The sequence below is a fragment of the Bombus pyrosoma genome, linkage group LG5, assembly GCF_014825855.1.
Source record: "Bombus pyrosoma isolate SC7728 linkage group LG5, ASM1482585v1, whole genome shotgun sequence".
Taxonomy (NCBI): domain Eukaryota; kingdom Metazoa; phylum Arthropoda; class Insecta; order Hymenoptera; family Apidae; genus Bombus; species Bombus pyrosoma.
Genome location: NC_057774.1, coordinates 10,428,303 through 10,448,117, shown reverse-complemented (window position 1 = coordinate 10,448,117; position 19,815 = coordinate 10,428,303). Strand labels below are relative to the sequence as shown.

Genomic DNA, 19,815 nt, shown 5'->3' with positions numbered 1-19,815 from the left:
TAATCCCCTAAGGTTTCCCAAGCGAAAATCTGATCCAAACAAAACCAGCCACTCACTTCCAGGGCGTTCATCGCAGCCTACATTTCCCTTTTCATTCCCATCCTCAATTTCGCAGCCACGATTCTCAGTTTCCTCCTCCTGATCCCCTCGAACCACGAGGCTAGAGGGTCGCATCCCTATCACGCCGTATCATCGAAAGATGAACCGTGCACTGTGCCTGTTGTTCTTTTTCCGCGAAGCATTATCATCCTGGCCAGGAAAGAATCACGACGCGTGCACACACATAGGTGAAGCTTGCCGAGGAACCAGCGACCATTTTCTCATCGCTTTCATGCTCGACCCTTTTGCTTCCTTTGCCAGGCATCTCGCGGCTCTCGTAATTACCATCATCAAACAATGCAACGGAGAATAGTTACGTTGCAACAGGGAATACTCGACGGCGTCGATTCCCTTCGTAGCTTCGCTGGTCCCTTCGTGGTGCTGCTGACATCATGAGCTCTCAGCAATGCGGGATCTAAGGAGACATTCCACGATAGACCACCGCAGAGGCCGTGGATTGATCGTGGTTATACAGGATGCTCTTTGATCGGTGCATACGATAATTCACAAACGGATCTGAAGAGCTATAGTCAAAGAATATCTTATGTAGTTCCATTTGCTCATGACGTTTACACGTAGAAAATTGTTATCAAGTGTGATAGGTAAAGCTGTGAAACGAGAGGATTCTGCGTGCTTCGTTTCTAAGATAATTTCGTATGAATTTCTTGGGGATCGGATGTCTTGCCGTTTTGATTATTTTGTGAGAAAAACTAATTTTTATTTCTTAGACTTCTTAGGATAAAAGCTTCATGGAACAGTTGAATATATTTTCAACATTGAAAATTGTTATCAACTGTAACTAACGAAGTTCCGTGGTATACAAAGATCCTATGTATGCCGTTTCTAAGAGAATTTCATGTAAATTTGTCGAACGGTGGAGAACAGTTCTATTTGATGAAAGTATCATGGAACCATTAAATATGTTTTCGGTACGGAAGATCGCTATTAACTGTGATCGTGATACCAAGATTCTACGTAACCCATTTCTAAGAGAATCTCATATGGATCCCTTAAAAGTAAAAGTCGTTCCATAAGAAAGATTAAGTTCAATTTCTTAGACTTCTTAAAACGAATATGTATTACGAAATCGTGTTTTTAACGTGAAATATGGAACTGCGATAACAAATTCGATTACATCGATGGATTAAAGCTTTCTAGAAGATTTAAAAGCTCCAAGTTTACTGCCTATCAACCATTCGACTATTTATCTCGCGGAGAATCGCGTTAAAATTCCAGAAAAAGACCGAAGGCTGCTCGCCGGACTAGTATATCCTAATCAGGATATGGAAGTTGAAGAAGGAAGAACAAACGAGAGAGAAGGAATAGAGTAAAGTGTTCTCGAGTCGGGTGGTGAAATATCCTTATCGTATAAACGAGGATGGAAGGTTATGGTGGCGCATGAATCACTTCAACCACGGGAATAATTCATGGAACGGTTAATACTGTTGCGAAACGTCTCGGCGAAAAGTTTGCGCATCTTTCAAAAATATAAAACCGAGAGGCTCGAGGTCTGGTCGAGAACTTGTAACTTCGCGCTACGAGATCGCACAAAGTTTAACTAGCCACGAATCTGGCCAATTCTTTGTAAATATGTATGTATTTTGCAAGACCGTGAGTTTCATTCCAGGCTGTTTATGCTTCAGGAATAATACTCTTTAATGAATGAGTTGAAAATAATATAACTTATCTCCTGACTGAATATCTGTGAAGTAATCGTAGATGACTATTTCCAATGTCCTCTTTTAATCCTTTGTGACAATTCAATGTGATAAAATTGTTTAAAATTGTCGATTTATGTAGTACACACTTACAGGAAAATAACTTTAAAAATCGACCTCACCCTTTTGTATCTTTTAATTTAAGGAAAGAAGAGAAGAATATTTTGTGCTTACTTGGCGGAAGAATCGATAGAAGAATGCAGGAATGCAGGAACCGAGACAATCCAACAAAAACGAAAGAACTCCATAAAATTTGGTAATGTCAGTCTTGTTAATGGGAAGTAATTCTTAAAAATCAATTATTATTGCATAATTAAGCTGTATCGTGTCTTTCGAACGATACCGTAGGTATATACATAATATTGCCAAACAATCGCGTTATGCATTAAAGGGCCGAAGATATTCGATCGGCATAACGCTGCAAGCGAAGTGCATTGCGGCTATCGCAAGTACATTGACTTCGTAACCCGTAAGAGCACGATTCAATTAGTTTCAACGATCATCCGGTCAAATCTTCCGAGAATTAATTATCGTTTCTATCGAGTTTGACATTGAAAAAATACTCGTCTAGAAACTCACCGTCGTAAAGTAAATCTTGCTAATTAGATCTGAAAATAAATACTGTGAATAATTTCAAATTCCGACATAAATATTTTCACGCAAACTACGTCCGATGAAATTTCTAATTTTCCAAGAAGCAAAGCGTTCAACGTTCAAAGCGATTCTCGTAGGAGGCTGATATCGATCGCGGGCGTAAATTTCGGATTATCTGAGAACAGCAGCTCGCGAGTGGAGAGCTAACGAGACAGAAAGAAGGTTCCACGACACCATCGTATCGCATCAGCACGGTCTTATCGGCTTCACGTCAGCTTGTATAAAGCGGGCAAAATATTTAAGCCGCGAAGTCAGCCTCGAACTTTTCCAGACGACATCCCTCGAAAGACACGGACCAGTTGCGCCAGTTTTACCACCGATTTTCGAGACGTGGAGCGCACGAAATCGAACGGAAGGGCCTTCGCGGGGATTGAAAAAAAGAAGAGCAGAGGAAGGTAAAAAGAGAGAAGCACGCAACCCTCTCGAACCGAGAGGGCAAGAACCAGACGAGCGCAATCGAAAGGGCCATTGTTACCAGGAATCGGGGACAGGATATTACTCGTTAGTTGTGATTCGAACTTTTTATTACGACATTGTTTAACCCCTGCACCGCCCTTCCTCGCGTGTCTTCCTGTTATTCAAGCCTGCAATGGAATATTAAAATGCACCGTGCATTAATAAGTTGCCTCGGAATTCTGTAATTGCGCTCGTTACGATTGTACACTAGCGAAGCTTCATTGGGAAGCAATTAACCAAATTGCTGGAACGTTAGGTAGAATTATGAAACTCTTGTGACGTATGCGAAAACGTAGTTATGTGTATAATATCGCGCGGTCCGTATAATATTTGTCATGTAATTAAGTAGACGCTTGATGAGATATGTACGTATATTGTCGGTCGATGTACAATATTGTCTTTCAGTCCAACACGTTTTATGTAAATTCGAGCCCATTTGACTAACACATTCGCAATTGACAAGTTCATCGAGATATTACGGCAACATATTATAAGATTATGCGACTGAGACACAAATAAGAATTTGGTGTGTAGTTGCAAATACGTATCACATTTCGTATCACGTATGGGACTTGTCGATTTTTTATGCATTTTGTAAATACAGCCAAAAAAGCTAATTTCAGTATTCATGACGATTACTTTGAATATTTTGTATATTTTTACATATTATTTTTGTACATTTAAATTTCCCATAAATACATGTATAAACATCCACAGTCCACTCATTGTATCAATTGAAATGCATATAAGACAATTTTCTCAGCGTTAACGATAATAATTGTCCTATCTTGCTCTGACCATGAAAAAACAAAGTAGTAGCTCGTGGTCGTTAATGGAACGTTAATATTCCATCGGTCTATCGACATTCCAACCGCTCCGTTATTCCGCTAACATCTCGGAAGTAGAAAATTGTGACAGAAAGAGACGATATTCCTAGCAAATGAACGTTACAAACGTGCTCATAGACGTTCAAGGCCACACGAAAATATCAAGTACAATCCCGTTTTCCACAGTCATCGATATCAATCCAATTCTATAAATAATGGAGCTCGGTTCTTTGAGTTCATAAATAATGGAATTCTTACTCTCTGGCTATTCTTACGCTGACAAGAATTGACTGGCCGCTACTACGGTTCGTGAATTCGAGGATACAACGTGCCGCTATTATTTCACGTAGAAGAGCAGCACGCGGAGCATATCCCGATGGATCTTCGTCCACCGTATGTATTTTTAATGGCAAAGGGAAGAACAAGGGTCTCTAATTTATTTACGTTAAACCGGAGACGTAAATCTAATTCGTCTTGAAAGAAAAATTGCGCCACGCTTTGGAATTCGAAAAAGGTATCTTTTACCTACGTTATTACGTTGGTTCTTTTCAATAATTCTCACGTGAATTTCACTAAGAATATACGAAACCATTCGGAGATATCGGCGTTTCGCGGTTCAACAAAGCGTTCCAACTTTGTTCCGCGCGTGATGGTTTAGCAAACAATTTTACCCGACTGAAAAAACATTGAGTATTACGTCTGAAGGTACGTCGATCCTCTGTACCGGAAATTGCGGGCGCAAACGATTATCGAGTCGGCCAACGCTACCCATCGACAATGTATATATAGGATCCAGAGTAACCAGACTAACATTCGAAAGACAAAAATATCTGTTGCAATGGAAATAGAAATCGAACCACTCACTGGAATTTCCTTTCGTACACTTGTATTCATTTGAAAATCTATATCCGATGAATATCAAATCTTTTCTATTTTTAACTGGAAAAAAAGCTGGCTATTCCAAACCGTTTACGTCGTTGATTGATGACTCGTTGAAGCAACAAAATACTTAATTGGTTATAAAGAAAATACATGTAAATTATAAAAAATTTTAATTTTTACAGAACAAACCCTTATGCTCGCCATCGTTAAAATATTAAAGATATCATGCTTATCACGAGAAAATATTTGTACCATTTTTCTTCTACACAGGTACAGATTCTACGTATCATTTTCTATATTTTTCTTACAATTAGTTATAGAAGAAAAGTACATTCCTGCTACTTTTCCGCTCAGCACCTCGATTATTATGCTCCATTCAAATCGAATTATATCGAGAGATACAGAAAGAACTTGTTTCGTTTAACATTTTACAAAAGAGAAATATATTAGATTGTACGAAAACCGTTTTTCTATAAAAAAAATTTACTTCAAATAAACACTATCACTAACGGAATACTATAAAAAAAAAAACACTGAATATCATATAAATACTATTTGCTGCCATAAAACAGTGATGTAAAGTGTGAATACACGTTTAGTGTAAACTGCCTAATATATATTATACTAAGAAAAAAATCCTTAATATCATTAAAAAATGTTTTTTTCTCGATAAAAATGTGTTAAAAACTTTACGCCAAAAATATTTTAACAAAACGAGTGCCTTAAGACTTTTAAAAGCTTCCTTGGCTATCATATCTATTTAACAGTTGAAACGTTCCTCCGTGGCTCTTCATAGGCGTCACGGTATTCCCAGGCCGGCGTAAATTTAAAGTCGTATGGCGTGGCCGAAAAGGTCGTGGCGGAAAGTCTAGAAGTTAACGCGCGCGTCCTTTTCGGCCGACCTTTCTCCTTCCGCGAAAAAGCCTCGTGTCGGGACATGGATGGGCAACCGGGGAAGAACACATGTGCGCCACGGCGAAAGTTTAGCGTCGACCATTGACCTGGCTTTTCGAATTATTCAGCAAGATCCCGCCGACCCTCCGGCTGAAAACCGACCACCAGAGATATTGGAGTTGTTCCGTGAATGGCGGAAGTTGAGGACCCAGTCTCGAAACGCGTGATACTTAATTCACGAAACTGTGCTTTGTCACTTACACCCCCCGGTTCGGTTACATTCAACTACCGTTCTGTCTGTATCTCGTGGCTCGGTTAGGGTGTTGCCAACTACGTAGTTCTTGCGAATGTTTAATAAAAATTTACAGTGGAAATTTATTTGCTTACAGGATATTTGAATTAAGAGAAATAGGTGACTCGCGCGTAAATTCTTAAACTTCTATCATTCTTATGACTCAACGACTATTTGCGCGTGTATTACTGAAATTAGTAACTCTCATTTACAGAGTTTTCTTCATATGCGTTAGACTTGTAAGGGAAACAGAAAATTTCACCGCTTATAAGGAAGATGATCGAAACTAATAATATAATATGAAGAGGCTGTTATGTTCTATTATATGGAATTCTAATTAGTGCTCGATTATCTAAATTCTCGCTTCTTTCATTCGCCAATCGTAGGAATCGTATGTAATGAAGTAAAATCGGCAAACTCCTACACTTATTACGTATGAAATGTATCTTTATTAACTGACCGTTTATCCCTCGACAGGTTCAGATAGATGGAGTTCTACAGTATTGTATTTGTATTACGTAACCGTATTATTGTATCCGTATACCGAAAAATGTACAGTTTGTAATAATGGGATATGGCCGTGAAAACTATTCGTTATAATGTTATATAAGTTTCTTAGTATGTATAGTGGTCAGTATAGTAATTGTTAAAGTTTCCGCCAAAGTTTGATGAGAACATAGATGAGGTGTATATCTTGCGTATAAAATTTACTATGAAAATGTTGCAGTTGATATTCATAATATTCATATTGTAGCATAATACGGTAGAGTATTACGATGGCTCTGTATTGAGAAACCTGTACAAGCACAATAACATATCGTTGTATTGTAACATATACTTAATTTTTAGTGGTAGAGTTCTCTCTACCGTTAGCGTTACAAACAGATAGTAGTTGAGTGATTTTATACATTATTCGACACAAAGGGCCAATTGATAGGGTATCTTTGTGTGTTTCGACGTACGTGTTCCTTAAAACCACCCCGTCATGTCAATCACACTTTACTAGGAAAGATGAATTACCTTAATGAGCGTTCGACGTTCATTTCGTTTACTGTGCAAGAATATAGGTGGCAATTACAGGCAACGTGCACACATGTGCGACTACTAAAGGGACGTTTGGTCGGCTGCATCAAAGAAACGTGCAGTCCCTCTTATTAATTCATGCTAATCGCCTACCCTCTAAAAGCGGTTCTCAATCATTCAAGGAACTCGGTTGTTCCAAGTGTACGCATTAAGCATGGCGACGTTTATCATGAGAACGGAACGAAGAAATTTTGTGCTGCATAAGATTAGACACAGAAAAAATTCCATTTATCTGAATAAAAATTACAGCTTCGAGATCATTATCGGGATAAAAGGTTCCAATAAGTAATCACTGGTGTTAAAATGGAAATTGTGAATGAACGTAAGAGACCATTTTAAACGATGCATTTTTATGCAGATTGTGGGACGAGTTTGTTGTTTTAGAGATAGGGCTTGGATAAATGTAATATTCATAAAGAAAAATGGTTCTCCGCTAGTTCCCTTCCAAAAAAAAAAAAAAACATTATCGCTTTAAACGAATGATGGAACCAGTGAAAGATATAATAGAATCATAGACTAAAACCTTTTGAATAAAACAATATATCAGCGGCAACAATACGAAATAAAAAGAAACCTTCTGAAAAAAAAAAACAATCATCAACTATTTCATAACTTTAAACCGATAGAGATATAAGCCCGTAAAAGGCCAACATTTATAATAAAACGGTAGAACACCGCTCATCTAAGCTCAATTTGTAACCACCACATTCTCATTTTGTACACCGTCATATTCATCATCTACGTCCCTATCGTTTCTTCGCGTCGCAAAGCCAAGACTTTGGGAAACAACCGAAACATCATCTTCCATCCTCGTTCAAAATAATCGAAGCTACTCTGTTCCGAAACGATGCAATGTATTCACTTAGTCTAGCAGAGGTAAACGTACTCTTCTCGACTCGAGAGATCAAAGCTACTATTTCGACAGCACTGTTCCGCGGGTAAAGAGTTCAACGCACGGAAAACAGTAATTTCACTTCGGCAAACAACAAGTTGCCTCGGCTACAATAAATAAACGGCGATACTTTCGAGTTGATCTCGCGAGCGACCGGGAATAAGGAGGCAGAGGAGGTGCATGCGTGTGCAGAACGAGAATCCGGTACCGAGGTTGCCGCCGTGCGTATTAACTTATGGAACAGAAATAACAGCTTTCCCCACGGGAGCCAAAATAACCCGGCGAAACACAGAATTGTCCGTGACTTACGAGTCTTTTTACTCGAGAGACCGCTTCCCAACTTGGGAATTCCGGGTCGATGCATATTCGAGGGCGCCTCCATTTGTTCCTCGTCGTCGTTGCCTGGTTATTTATTTCGACAACCCTTTACGGACACCCTGTCGCGAAGAGACAAAAGTTCGAAAGGCATAAGAGCCACCGATGAGAAAAGAGACGATGACTGGGGCAGACACTTGTCCGTCGTTGGAGGCATTAAGATTAACCTTGACAGACATCGTTTTCTACGGGCGGAGGGATACAGTAGAAACGCGGCCTCGGCTAATCGTTTTAAATGGCTCCGAATCGGTTCTCACAGACGCGTTTAGCTTGTTCAATTTGTCGCGTGATCCTCGAGGGCGTGGAAGGATTGAGACGCGAGTAGATAGTAGCCACGTATACGGATTTAGAAAATTTTAGGACGATCGTTCGTTTGCGGGAGTATGTTCGCGTGGCTATCGATTAGGATCGAAACCATAGGAAGGAAAAGTACGTATAATTCGAATCGTTTCGTTCTTGAATTTTCAATGTTTCGAATATTTAAAGTTTCAAACTTTCAATTTTCCAAATTTTTAGATCTTTTCGTTTCCAAATGTTCGTATATTCAAACTTACACGTTTGAAAGTTTTCTAACTTGGAAATTTTTTAATTTTCAAATCGTTAAACCAGAATGTTCTAAACTTTAAACTTTACTTCCTTATAGACACCGCCGTATCACAGAGATGCAATTAAATCGGATGTTACTTCTTTTCTGATGTTGCAACCAAAATCGAGATAAGGTAAAGAACGAAGGTAAAGATCCAAGTATAGGTATAATAGCTTGTTGAAAGTTTTTACGAGTTCTAGGCCGAGTGTTAATTACAGTTCCTATCGAGATCTAAAGCTTGCGGAGGGTTTCTTCTCGGAGCACCAATCTGGATTTTATTTTCTTTCGTTATGACGGTGGTCTTGTACAGTTGTACGCGGAGAGCGAGCATCAACCGAACACGGCTCACTGGAATATTACGGAACAAAATGATTTCTCAACGTTGCCAGCGATATATATTCGTGTCATAAAGGGTACAAATGGAACGTGCACAGGGAGACAGACCGATGATCCGAGTCAGAGCAGACATTTCTTCCCTGGATTCACGAATAGGCTGATTGATGACGCCGTTAACGTGTATTAACGATACGGTCTATTTGCAAGAAAAATCCTACGTCGAAATTCCAATCCGCGATTAAATAAACGCCGATTCCGATACGGACGAATAAAGTGCTTAAATGAAGCGCGTAAATATTTTCACATAACAGAGAATAAACTGTCGTGGAAATTCGTAAGTTCAACATGTTTGCCACTATTTACAGATTTATCCATAATCGACGTTAACAATTGTAACAAATTGCAGAAACCAAAAGTCAATAAACATATTCGTTTTAATGTAGCAATTTACGTGTGAAATCTACTTATCTTACAAATAAATTATTCTTAGTCCCATCGAGCGTTAAACGAATACATATATTCGGTGACATGTATAACACGCATTCACGAAATTCACTCTAGATTCAAGTTAAATTTACATTTACGCTCTTCCTCTGTCAGAAAATTCGCCGATATTAATAAATATCTGATAGAAACAAGTTTACGAGCAAATGTTGCAAAATTAAAATTCCAAAGTCATAAAAGCTTAGTTCGAACGGCTAAAGGTCAATAATCAAGAATTCACTTGTCGGTTCACTAATATAATCAACTAATAAATTGCGAGAGGATCTAGCTATTCAATTATCGCAACTTGACAAAATCACCAGCGAGTATCCCAAAAAGATCAAACGCGAATCGTAGCCAGAGGAAGTCCCACGAAATTCACTTTCGAAACCACTCGCGGGATAAGACACGTGGAATTAATCGCATCTCCTGTCGCACTTCCTTCCCTCCGTATTTTCTTTTTTTTTTTTCCTCCTCATATTTCTTTTTTTCTTCTGTATCTTCTTTTCGTTTTGCGTCCGCAAGCTCCGATGGTTAATCTTGTGCTCGCCGCGAGCGTGACCCGAGCTGAATTTTAAATCTGACGTATTACACGCGTAGCTGGTGTACAGGAGTCGGAAGGACATCTACATAGAGGCAGGGAATTAGCATAAGCCATTGTCCTGCCAACGGCTCGACCAGGAGAATGGTACCTGAAAGCTCTACCAGCTACAATAATCCTTTATACAGTGCAGGTGGAGTACTGTTATAACCGTAAATCGTATGAAAACGTATCGTGAGCGCTTTTGCGATCCTATTCGGTTGGCCAGAGGAATTACGACTTGCCAATTAACCGATTAGATTATCGCCAGGGCCAGATATTGTCAACTCTCAATTATATGTGCGAAGGGATGTCTTGATAATACAGGCCAAGTGCGATAATCGTTGCTCCTATTATATGGGACCGAAATTGATTCAAACAATCGCGTAATCGAATGTAAAATATCGATCGTCGCTATTCCCATGTTGTTGAGATAGAAACTTTGCTGATTCTCGAAGGATATTACGAACAAATGTAAAGATTTCTAATAGTTAAAAGAGAGAAGACACTCTCTTAGAGAAACTCATTTCGCGTTAGTTATTTGATTCGTGGAATATTTGTTTGATAATAAGTTATTGAAAAAATGTTTGCCTTAGAGAATGAACAAAGAAGGAAGACTGTAATTTTGTATCGACTAGTTATTCGATTCGCGGAACTCTTTAAGGGTAATGGAAACGAATGGTCGAGGAAATCTTTGACTTGGCGAACGAAGGGAAAACAAAAATTGATATTGCGAGTGTTGATCGTTTGATTCGTAGAGGAATTCTTGCAGTGTGATGTGAATGGGTGGTTTAAAAAATCCTGAACTAAAAGAATGACCATGCAGTAAACAATGATTTTATATTAATTAATTTTTTTGATTAGTAAAAGAATTTTTAAAAAACAGAGAGAATGGATGGTTAGACAAATATTTGGCTTAACGAGTGAAGAGAAGATAGAAATTCGTTTTGTCTCTCTTAATTATTGAATTCGTAAAAGAATGCTTGAAAAATGAGGAGAATGGGTGGTTCGCGAAGTACTTGACTCAAAGAATTAAACAAGAAGAAAATTGATTTCATATAGGTTAGTTGGTTTATATGCTGGTTTATAGGTTGCTCTATGGATTGGAAGTAGACTGTAGTCTACTTCGTTATTAATATCGCGTGCAAGAGTACGTGGGAAGTTTCCTGTGATCTTAATTACTCTTTCGATTAAGTAAATACTGTTATATCAATCGTCATTGATTGCATAGACGCGTTCTACTAACATCCGCAGAACCTTCCAGTAAGTTTCTATCGTCGTTTTCGAAATATTAACGCGAATTATCGAGTATACGGAAACTTGCGGTCTTCAAAGACTCATTGTCAGATAAATCCTGTACACTCCGTTTTAATTGGGAGACCACGTTAGATGTCAGGAATTTGCAATTGACGTAAGATATATTTTCTCTCTATATCGAAAAGAGGAAGCAAACAGTGGTGTACTAAGAAACGTGATTCATTCTATCTCATCCGGGATTTCAACTTTCCCGAACTTTGCTTCCAAGAAAAAGAGAAGAAGAAGCAAACGAAATATACAAAATTTCCTTCTATAATGTTAGACCAACTTACTACGACAAAATAGCTTATAGCGACACACGGATGCTCGTAAAAATGCGACGGATGCACTCCCCTTGCCGACACGTGTCAGGACGAGAATAAAACTTTTATCAACGAAACAAAAATATTTTACTGAAATAAAGTAGAAGCAAGGGAAGGAGTTTAGTATTTTTTTTTTTTTTTTTTTTCTAATTAACACTAGCACTACGTGAAAAAGAATTACGCAAAATTACGCCATTGCAGGCTCCTTTCTATATCCATGCCTTGTAATTGCGATATTTATGTAATTACGCTTGTGTAGTACGATCATTCTGAATATTCATTTTTATATATGTACTTCTTAATCCTTTAGTACCACGATCGATCAGTCACGCGATAAAATGTTTAATACATTGACATGGCAATTAAGTGGTAGTAATAATACATAGTACTTTACTGTATCTAGGTTAAGTAGATTAAATTACTATGTAAGTAGTGGGTAAGTGTCGTATGCAATTATATGACTACGGTGTTGCAACGAAGATGACACACAGACTAACAACGAGTGATTCTAAACCAATTTTAAATAGCTGCTCATAGAACCTTAAAGCTAGAACTACCGCAATGGTGATCTGACAAAGTGATCAGTTCGTTATTTTTCATAGGAATTTTATAAATTTACAACGATGCGTTTTCCGAAACTTTTGTAAAGATACACGAGTAAAAATCTGTTTTTCTTCCTGGATTATATATCTTTTCGTACATCTTTCATCTTAATCTCTTTGTTCGTTTAAAAATTTAGTCTAATCTGGGATTTAATTGAAATTTGTAGCCGCACATAAAACTAACATTACCAGAAATCGAAGAGAAACATGAGCGGAAAGAAATTAATTGCTAAGTGTGAAATTTGTCCAACTGACGATAAAAGAAAATTCTAATAAGGTTTTCTCATGAGACGTGTAATAGAACGCGACAAGCCTCTTTGTCTCCCTTGAAGGAGGAGAGCTGCTTACAAAGAAACTATGAGGAAAAAAAGAGGAACCGTACGGCACATGACGCAACATACAAGCTTTGCTGGAGTGTTTTGACAAATGACGAACAGAGTTCTCGGGGAGAAGAGTGCACATGTCTCCGGTCCGCGTCTCGAGGAACTCGCCAGAGGGTCTACCCTCTCATGGCATATGCGAATTGTGTGTCAGGAGGATCGTAAAAATCCGAGAACAGCCGGGCACCGAGGATTTTTCGATGAATTTTCACACGAGAAGGACCCAGCTATCGGCTCGTTCCCGTTCAATTAAGTTTCAACGCCGGAAACATGTGAACCTACTTTACGCTTTTAAAGTCATGCCTTATTCGGCGGAAAACCGGCGAGAAAAACCGCTTTGCCGCTTTCGATCGGCGATCCTCGATTAACTGAAACTCCATCGAGCCGCGTTCTTTCCCCACTTTCGAAAATTGTCCGATATATTTTGTTCGAAGCGATTAGGGGATTGAATTTTTTGGGCGAATAGAGCAATCGAGGAAATGCTTGAAAATTTCAAACATTTATTTTATGATCATAAAGCACAATTTTCTAATAGAGCTTTTAGAACGTCGCTTTACTAATACGCTTTACTAATAATACGTGTTTGTAAAAGTAATCTTTTAAAGTAATTTTCTTTTTTTCTTTTTGGATAATTTAGAGTAATCTGATGGTTAAGAGAAAGAAATCAAAGTTCGTGGAATAAAAGAACTCTATTCGATGGAATAATACGTATACTAAATATTTAACTTGTGGATTGTAATATAGTCTTTGGAGAAATAATTTCTTTCAAGAAAAATAAAATTATAATATTTGTACAGATAATCCTCTGACTGGAGAATTTCGAATAAAAGAGACTTTCCATACTTTCAAACATCAATTATAGAAACATTTCTAATATCTCCTATGAATCATCAAATGTCTATCTAGTTTGATACTTGAACTATTTCCTAATTTATTCTGATTAGTATGGCGCCGAACAGACAGCTTCTGACGACAATAAATTAACGAGAAATTTATATCGTTCAATCCCGCACAGGCAAATATGCATTGATGCATTATCTTCTTACTTGATGGACCATAACATCACTTACGAAAGCAGAAACAACTCGACTCGAAGGGAACGCGAAGGCAAGGTCGAAAAACCTGCGAAAAAAGCGGACAAATGCGACGCGCGGCCTCGTAATTATGTCACAATTGTACGCGGCGCGCGTATGTGGCGTAACACTCGGATAAGCGGCGTAATGAGACCGATAAAAATGTGTAGTCCTTCTATTTTCAAAGTTTTTACGAGTTTCGTCGCTGATACAATACATCGTCGAATAATTGCCTGATGAGAGGATCTACGTCTCGAAGTTGTCCCCAAATTCAAAATCGAAATATAAAGTTAAAATTCACTTACTCGCTTATTTCAAGAATGATAATACATCTGAACCACACTACATGATCTTAATTATAATATTCGACCAGTATAAACTCCAATGTGTCCTAATTATGAACATTCCACGAAATATTCCAAGGCAAAACGAAGAATACCAATACAATAATATTTACCTGCCAACTACGTGCATCTGGTGGACGTCATTTCCTATATAATAATATTTGATCATTGTAAACTCTAATCTGTCTTACGTCCTAACAATAAATTTCAAAGTCCTCCGTTTATACTCCAAGGAGAAACGAGGAAATTAAATATAACAATATTTATCCACCAAGTACATGCGCCTGATGACCGTCATTTCCAACGATAATAATTAATATCCGATCGCTAGAAACTCTAGTGTATCCTAACTACGGATAATAAATTTCAAAGTTCTTCATTTATGCTCGAGGGAAAAATGAAGAAAATAAATATAATAATATTTGTCCACTAACCACGTGCTCCTGATGGCCGTCATTCCCGCTGAAGATCGGCCGGACCCACGGCTTGGATACCGGAAAACCCCTCTCGACACTGGTATGAGAGCCGAAGGAACGACAACGCGCACCACCTCCGCGGACGGGAGTCGGCCACTGACTGAACGTGACTCTGATTCTCTGGAACCGGGAGGAGGCTGCGTCGACCGGTCAGGGACCACGAGCCTGCGGCCTTCTGACACTCAAGTCACCGTCAATTTCTCCCCCTTCGTTCTTTCTCTCGTTCCCTCACTCCTCTTTCTTTTTCTCTTTCACCGAGCTGTTGCGTTTCGTTTACACTTTTCTTTTTTCCTCGATAAACAGACGATCCCTTTTACACCGATCAACGGAACTTGACTCTTTAGAAAACCGTCTGTGTGCTTGGTTGCTTTCTTGCATGCTTTCTATTTGTCGCTGGTATCGAGATTCAAAGGTGTAATTCGAAGTAATGGTGGTTTAATTGGTGAAGTTTGGGATCGGCATCTTTTCGGAGATTACGGCGCAATAGATGATCCCACACGTAATCGAATATACTTTGCGCGGATGTTTCTGTTTGAGGATTTTGTTAGTCCGTTTTTGCTAATCGTTCGCCAAATATGCTCACGAAATGGAGAAGATACGAGAGGTTCTAACAAGATGGTTCGAACGCTATTTCATTTGCACGTTGCACTTTGGAAAGTTTCTGTTTCGTATAGACGAAAATTTTACCATTTTTAAATATGCTAACGAGCCAGTCGAAGGGCGCAACGAAAAAGCGTGCAAGCGTATTTTTTCGTTTTTCTCTTAAAAGCACTTTAAGTACGAAACGGTATACGATACATGGGTAACACTTATAATAATGTATAGGATTTATTCAGAAGTTTTCAAACGTTTATGAGTACGTATAACGATATATTTTATATATAACGATATCAACTTTATTTATAATTTTTTCAAATTAAAGATTCTATCGCTTGTACAACATTTGCTTTCGATCTGTGCAATATTAATAGAAAATTTCGATGAACATCAATCTATTTAGTTAATATATTTCATGCAATCTCTAAGAACCTAGTCCCAAGCCACTAGCACGTTCTTCACACGAAACACCATCAATATTCATTCCTCATGGCAAACTATTAGACTGACCACGAATGTAAGATGCATGATTCACTTCAAAATTTGCATACTACGTTCATAGCTATCAACAATACCAATGATCTGAAGTTTATATAACATTTTTTGTTTGCTTATATTCATAAAATATACTCATAAAATATAGCTATTACACTTTTTGACACTTTATATATACCATAATAATATTTCGATATTTTATGTGAATACACTCCAAATCGTAAAACAAGAATATCGCCAATTTCTATACTGAAACCGATAATAATAACCGATAATACCATTGATATCTCTCTATTTCTCCCACTTACGTGTTAAACTTGACAAGCTGTAGAAAAATGAAGCAACACGGTTGTGATCCAGTGTGAAATGGTTCAAGGGCAAGTGGACAGGAAGAGCAATGGGTTCTGGAAATTCATTCAGCCGCTCATTCACTCTACTCGCGGACGTCTTAATGAAAAGCGAACCGGCGATTTACGAGCGATCGTTCGATGCGAGTGTAGAAACGACCGATGAATAATGGAACGCGTGCTTCTTGGATAGCCCCCTTAATAGTAACCAGCGACACGATTCCATCATGATGGGATACTCGAGCGACAGAAGAACAGAGATAGGCAAAGTCGATGACGAGGAGTAGCGAGACAGTTAATTAAATTTAACGGGGAGGTTATCACTTCACCGACGATCGTTTCTATGTAGCTATCATGGACCAGCTTTTCGCGATTCTAGCTGGATTCTATTCTCGATCGTCGAACGAGAGAAGCGTACGACGTGTCTCACGCTTGAAAGAAGCTCGAAACGACAAGAAAGTTTTAACGACAAGATTTAATAGCTATGGGACAGGCGGTAAATCGTTTTAACAACCTATGTGCACAGAACCAATTGTTCCTCCGCCGTTCTCAGTTTCTGCCCCGTTTTCTTTTTCCAACCCGGTTATTTCCAGTTTTCCTCGATGCCCGAGATGTTCTACTACCGTGAACGATTCGATTTTGATGCTTGAGAAACAACTACCTTAATCGCGCTGCATTTTTATTCCCTCATCATGAGATTTATCCGCTGCTTGAAAAGAAATCATGGATCTTTCGTAATGATTTTTCGATTTTTAATAATTCCGGAAATGTCTTCAACTCGTTGAGAAAACTAACGTTAGGTTAATGCAATTTTCTTTTTTTTTTTCTTTAATTAATTTATAGTATCGAATCCTATTCCCTCAGACTGTTCTTATGGTTATGAAAGACAATTCCAAGGGTTTTTTTTTTCGACGCTGGTTTTTCCTTCGAATCTAAATATTTAGGTCCTACGATTTTCTGAAATTTGTACAAATTAATGTATTTATAACATTGTAATAATCTATTTTTCCAAACCTGTACCGTATACTCCTGTAAACTACCTATTATTCTAATATATTTTTCAATGTGAGTTATCATATCCACGTTTTTCAATAATCTTATGTATACGTAGCTTTTTGTCGCGCTCAATACATAATACCTTAACCATAACATTTACTGGAGACACTAGCGAACGAAACGTCGGATGTAAAAGCCTTCTTCACTAAGATAGTCCCAAAATTATGAAATCGTTCAAATCCAAGTTTCCACTATAACACAAATACATACACTCTCTCACCACCGATCGATCAATCATGCAAAACACGAAGCAAGATACAAGCCCCTCGGACCATCGAACGTTCCGTTCGCCAGAATCTCGAGACGAATATTCACGGAAGAGAAAAACGACGTAAGTCGATCCATTAGGACTAACCGTGTGCTTCGACGGCGCATCGTGGCGGATGACAGTTCCCCGTCCAGCGGGAATCCTTCGACAAGAAGCCTCCTTCTCTCTTATCCGGTTAATTCGCGCTAAGACCGGCACCAAGTGAAATCCTTGCGAAAGGACGCGCGCGTGGAACTCACGAGAGAAAACTGAGCGAAAGAAGCGCGGTACACGAACAGAGTACCGACCCCCGATACCGAGCTACTCTCTCGGTTCGAGTCGAGAAGGAAAGAGAACAAGCAGAATGTACGAAGAGAAAGAGAGGAAGAGAAGAAACGAGAGACGCGTGGAGAGAGGAAGGCAGATAGAAGGTTGGTGGCAGAGATGGTCGTAGAAGGGGCGGGAGGGACGAGAAACAGCGACAGGGTGGAGGACCGAAAGAGAAGAAGAGAATAGTTGGAGGGTGGGAGAGAGGACCTGGTGGGGACTTCTTACTCATTCATACTCAAACGCCCCCGCAAAATTGCAAGTACCGTAAAGACGGTGCTTCTTCTCCACGCTCGAACTGCCAGCTATACGCTGCTTGATTAACGAATTCGATGCACTCGGTTTGATCTTGCTCGAAAGATTGGATGGCGAAAGTTTCGGACGAATGCGGTGATTCATGAATAGAAGATTTTCGTTCGGATTTCTTGGATATTTTTCTATGAATTGAATTTTCAACCGGTTCGAAAATGAAAGCCTTGATAAGTAAGGGTGACCGATGTTTGAGAGATTTTTGTTCGCGGTGTGTTTGGCTACGATTTTAATTTCCGGTTAGAACACTTCTGGAGATTTATGAGTATTCTGTATGAATGAGTACGTGAATGAATTGATCGGTATAAATGCAACCGAGTTACACGTCGTGTTATAATAACATTGTAATAAAGAGGTTAAATAAACGATATACAGTTTAGCGATAAGATAGAGAGATTTGTCTTTAGATCGTGCTATCAGTTGCGTTACAGATTAAAAATAAAAATTAAGTGAAAATATCGAATAATGTACATAAATAATGTACTGTTCCAGAATTACGTATATTTCGATCTTTGTGTATCCTATTTAATGTTTGCTCGCTTGGAAAATGAATAACATAGTGGCGTAAAATATTCGATTGTCGCTTCAGCATTTTAATCTTCGAATAATCAAATTACAAACGTTGTCATGAGACTGACATAATCCGACAACCAGAGAAGATGAATCAACTCTTGGATAATATAATTTTTTTCCCTATAAGTGACATATTTGATACCATAATTACAAGTGGAAGAAATAAAATGGATTTATCTAAAATTTATAATTATCGAAATTTTGTCGTTAAAATCTGAACTGGATAGAATAAAATTTTACCTCGCTCGATACAGATGCAATCAGAAAGTGATCCCAAGTTTTTCACCTGTACGTTATACTAACGAAACATGGCAATATTGCTCTTACCCCAATCGCCATCCTACGGGCCTTCTGTATATTTTCCGTGGTAACGGGCAACGAGGTCACCCTTAAGCCGCAAATAGTTCACGCAAAGTAATCAAACAAGTTGTTACGATGTTGCAAAAAAAGGAAAACGTTAGCGTAACGTAATTAGAAACGTGCCTCTTGTCGGTGCCATCGGGCGTGAATCTCATTTCGACTCGGGCGCGACGTCGCGCGAAATTCGACGGACGCGATTAGCGGACGAACGTTAACGTCCGTTTGTTAATTAATGCGCGTGGTATGGTCGCACGAACAATACGCTCGTCGAACCCGCCAATTCAATTTCGACAAGCCGGATTAACGCGTCAGGATGAATCGGCGCCGGCGCTCGATCACGGCGTCAACACGTGCCTTTTATTAATCACCCTCCGATTTTGTTAATTATCCCCTATTACCGAATCGCCGCGATCGAAATAATCGAAGCAACATCGATCACATCTATGCCACAGTGCCGTGCGCTTAAGACGAAATGGGCTCGCGATTGATATCAATTTCTTTATGTTTGTGACATAAATTTAGAATTAATTCCTCTTTGGAAATTACAAGAAAATTGATTGATATTTCATTCTAGTTTACCACGTGTGCAACGCTTTTCAATTTCAAAGCACGTTATTTCTGCCGTGTATATCTGATTGTGTATCAGATTCAAGGATATACATGTCCTTTAAGCCTAAACGTGTATAATTTTTCAGCTAATGATATCGATATGGACGAGAGTGATTGAAGCGCGTAGTTTAGATTACAGCGCTAATATAATGAGCGAAATTATGTATTTGTTTTTAGTGATAATATTTGTGAATGATTAACATTTATTGACAGTTGTCCGTATCTCGGTGTCGGTATTTGTAAT

At 38.7% G+C, this 19,815-nt stretch overlaps 1 protein-coding gene across 8 annotated transcripts in view; it reads right to left on the bottom strand.

Moving 5' to 3' along the window:
- Positions 1 to 17,686, bottom strand: part of LOC122567513 (papilin) — a 155,808-nt gene extending 138,122 nt beyond the window's left edge. For 5 of the 8 annotated variants that reach the window (XM_043726116.1, XM_043726119.1, XM_043726120.1 and 2 more), the window contains exon 1: positions 14,610 to 14,724. In XM_043726116.1, coding sequence (XP_043582051.1) covers positions 14,610 to 14,632 — 23 coding nt within the window. In that variant the 5' untranslated portion in view covers positions 14,633 to 14,724. Of the gene's footprint in view, positions 1 to 14,609; positions 14,726 to 17,501 lie in introns of those variants that run through there. The other 3 variants (XM_043726123.1, XM_043726122.1, XM_043726117.1) reach the window with 2 other exon arrangements.
- Positions 17,687 to 19,815: the final 2,129 nt, after the last annotated feature.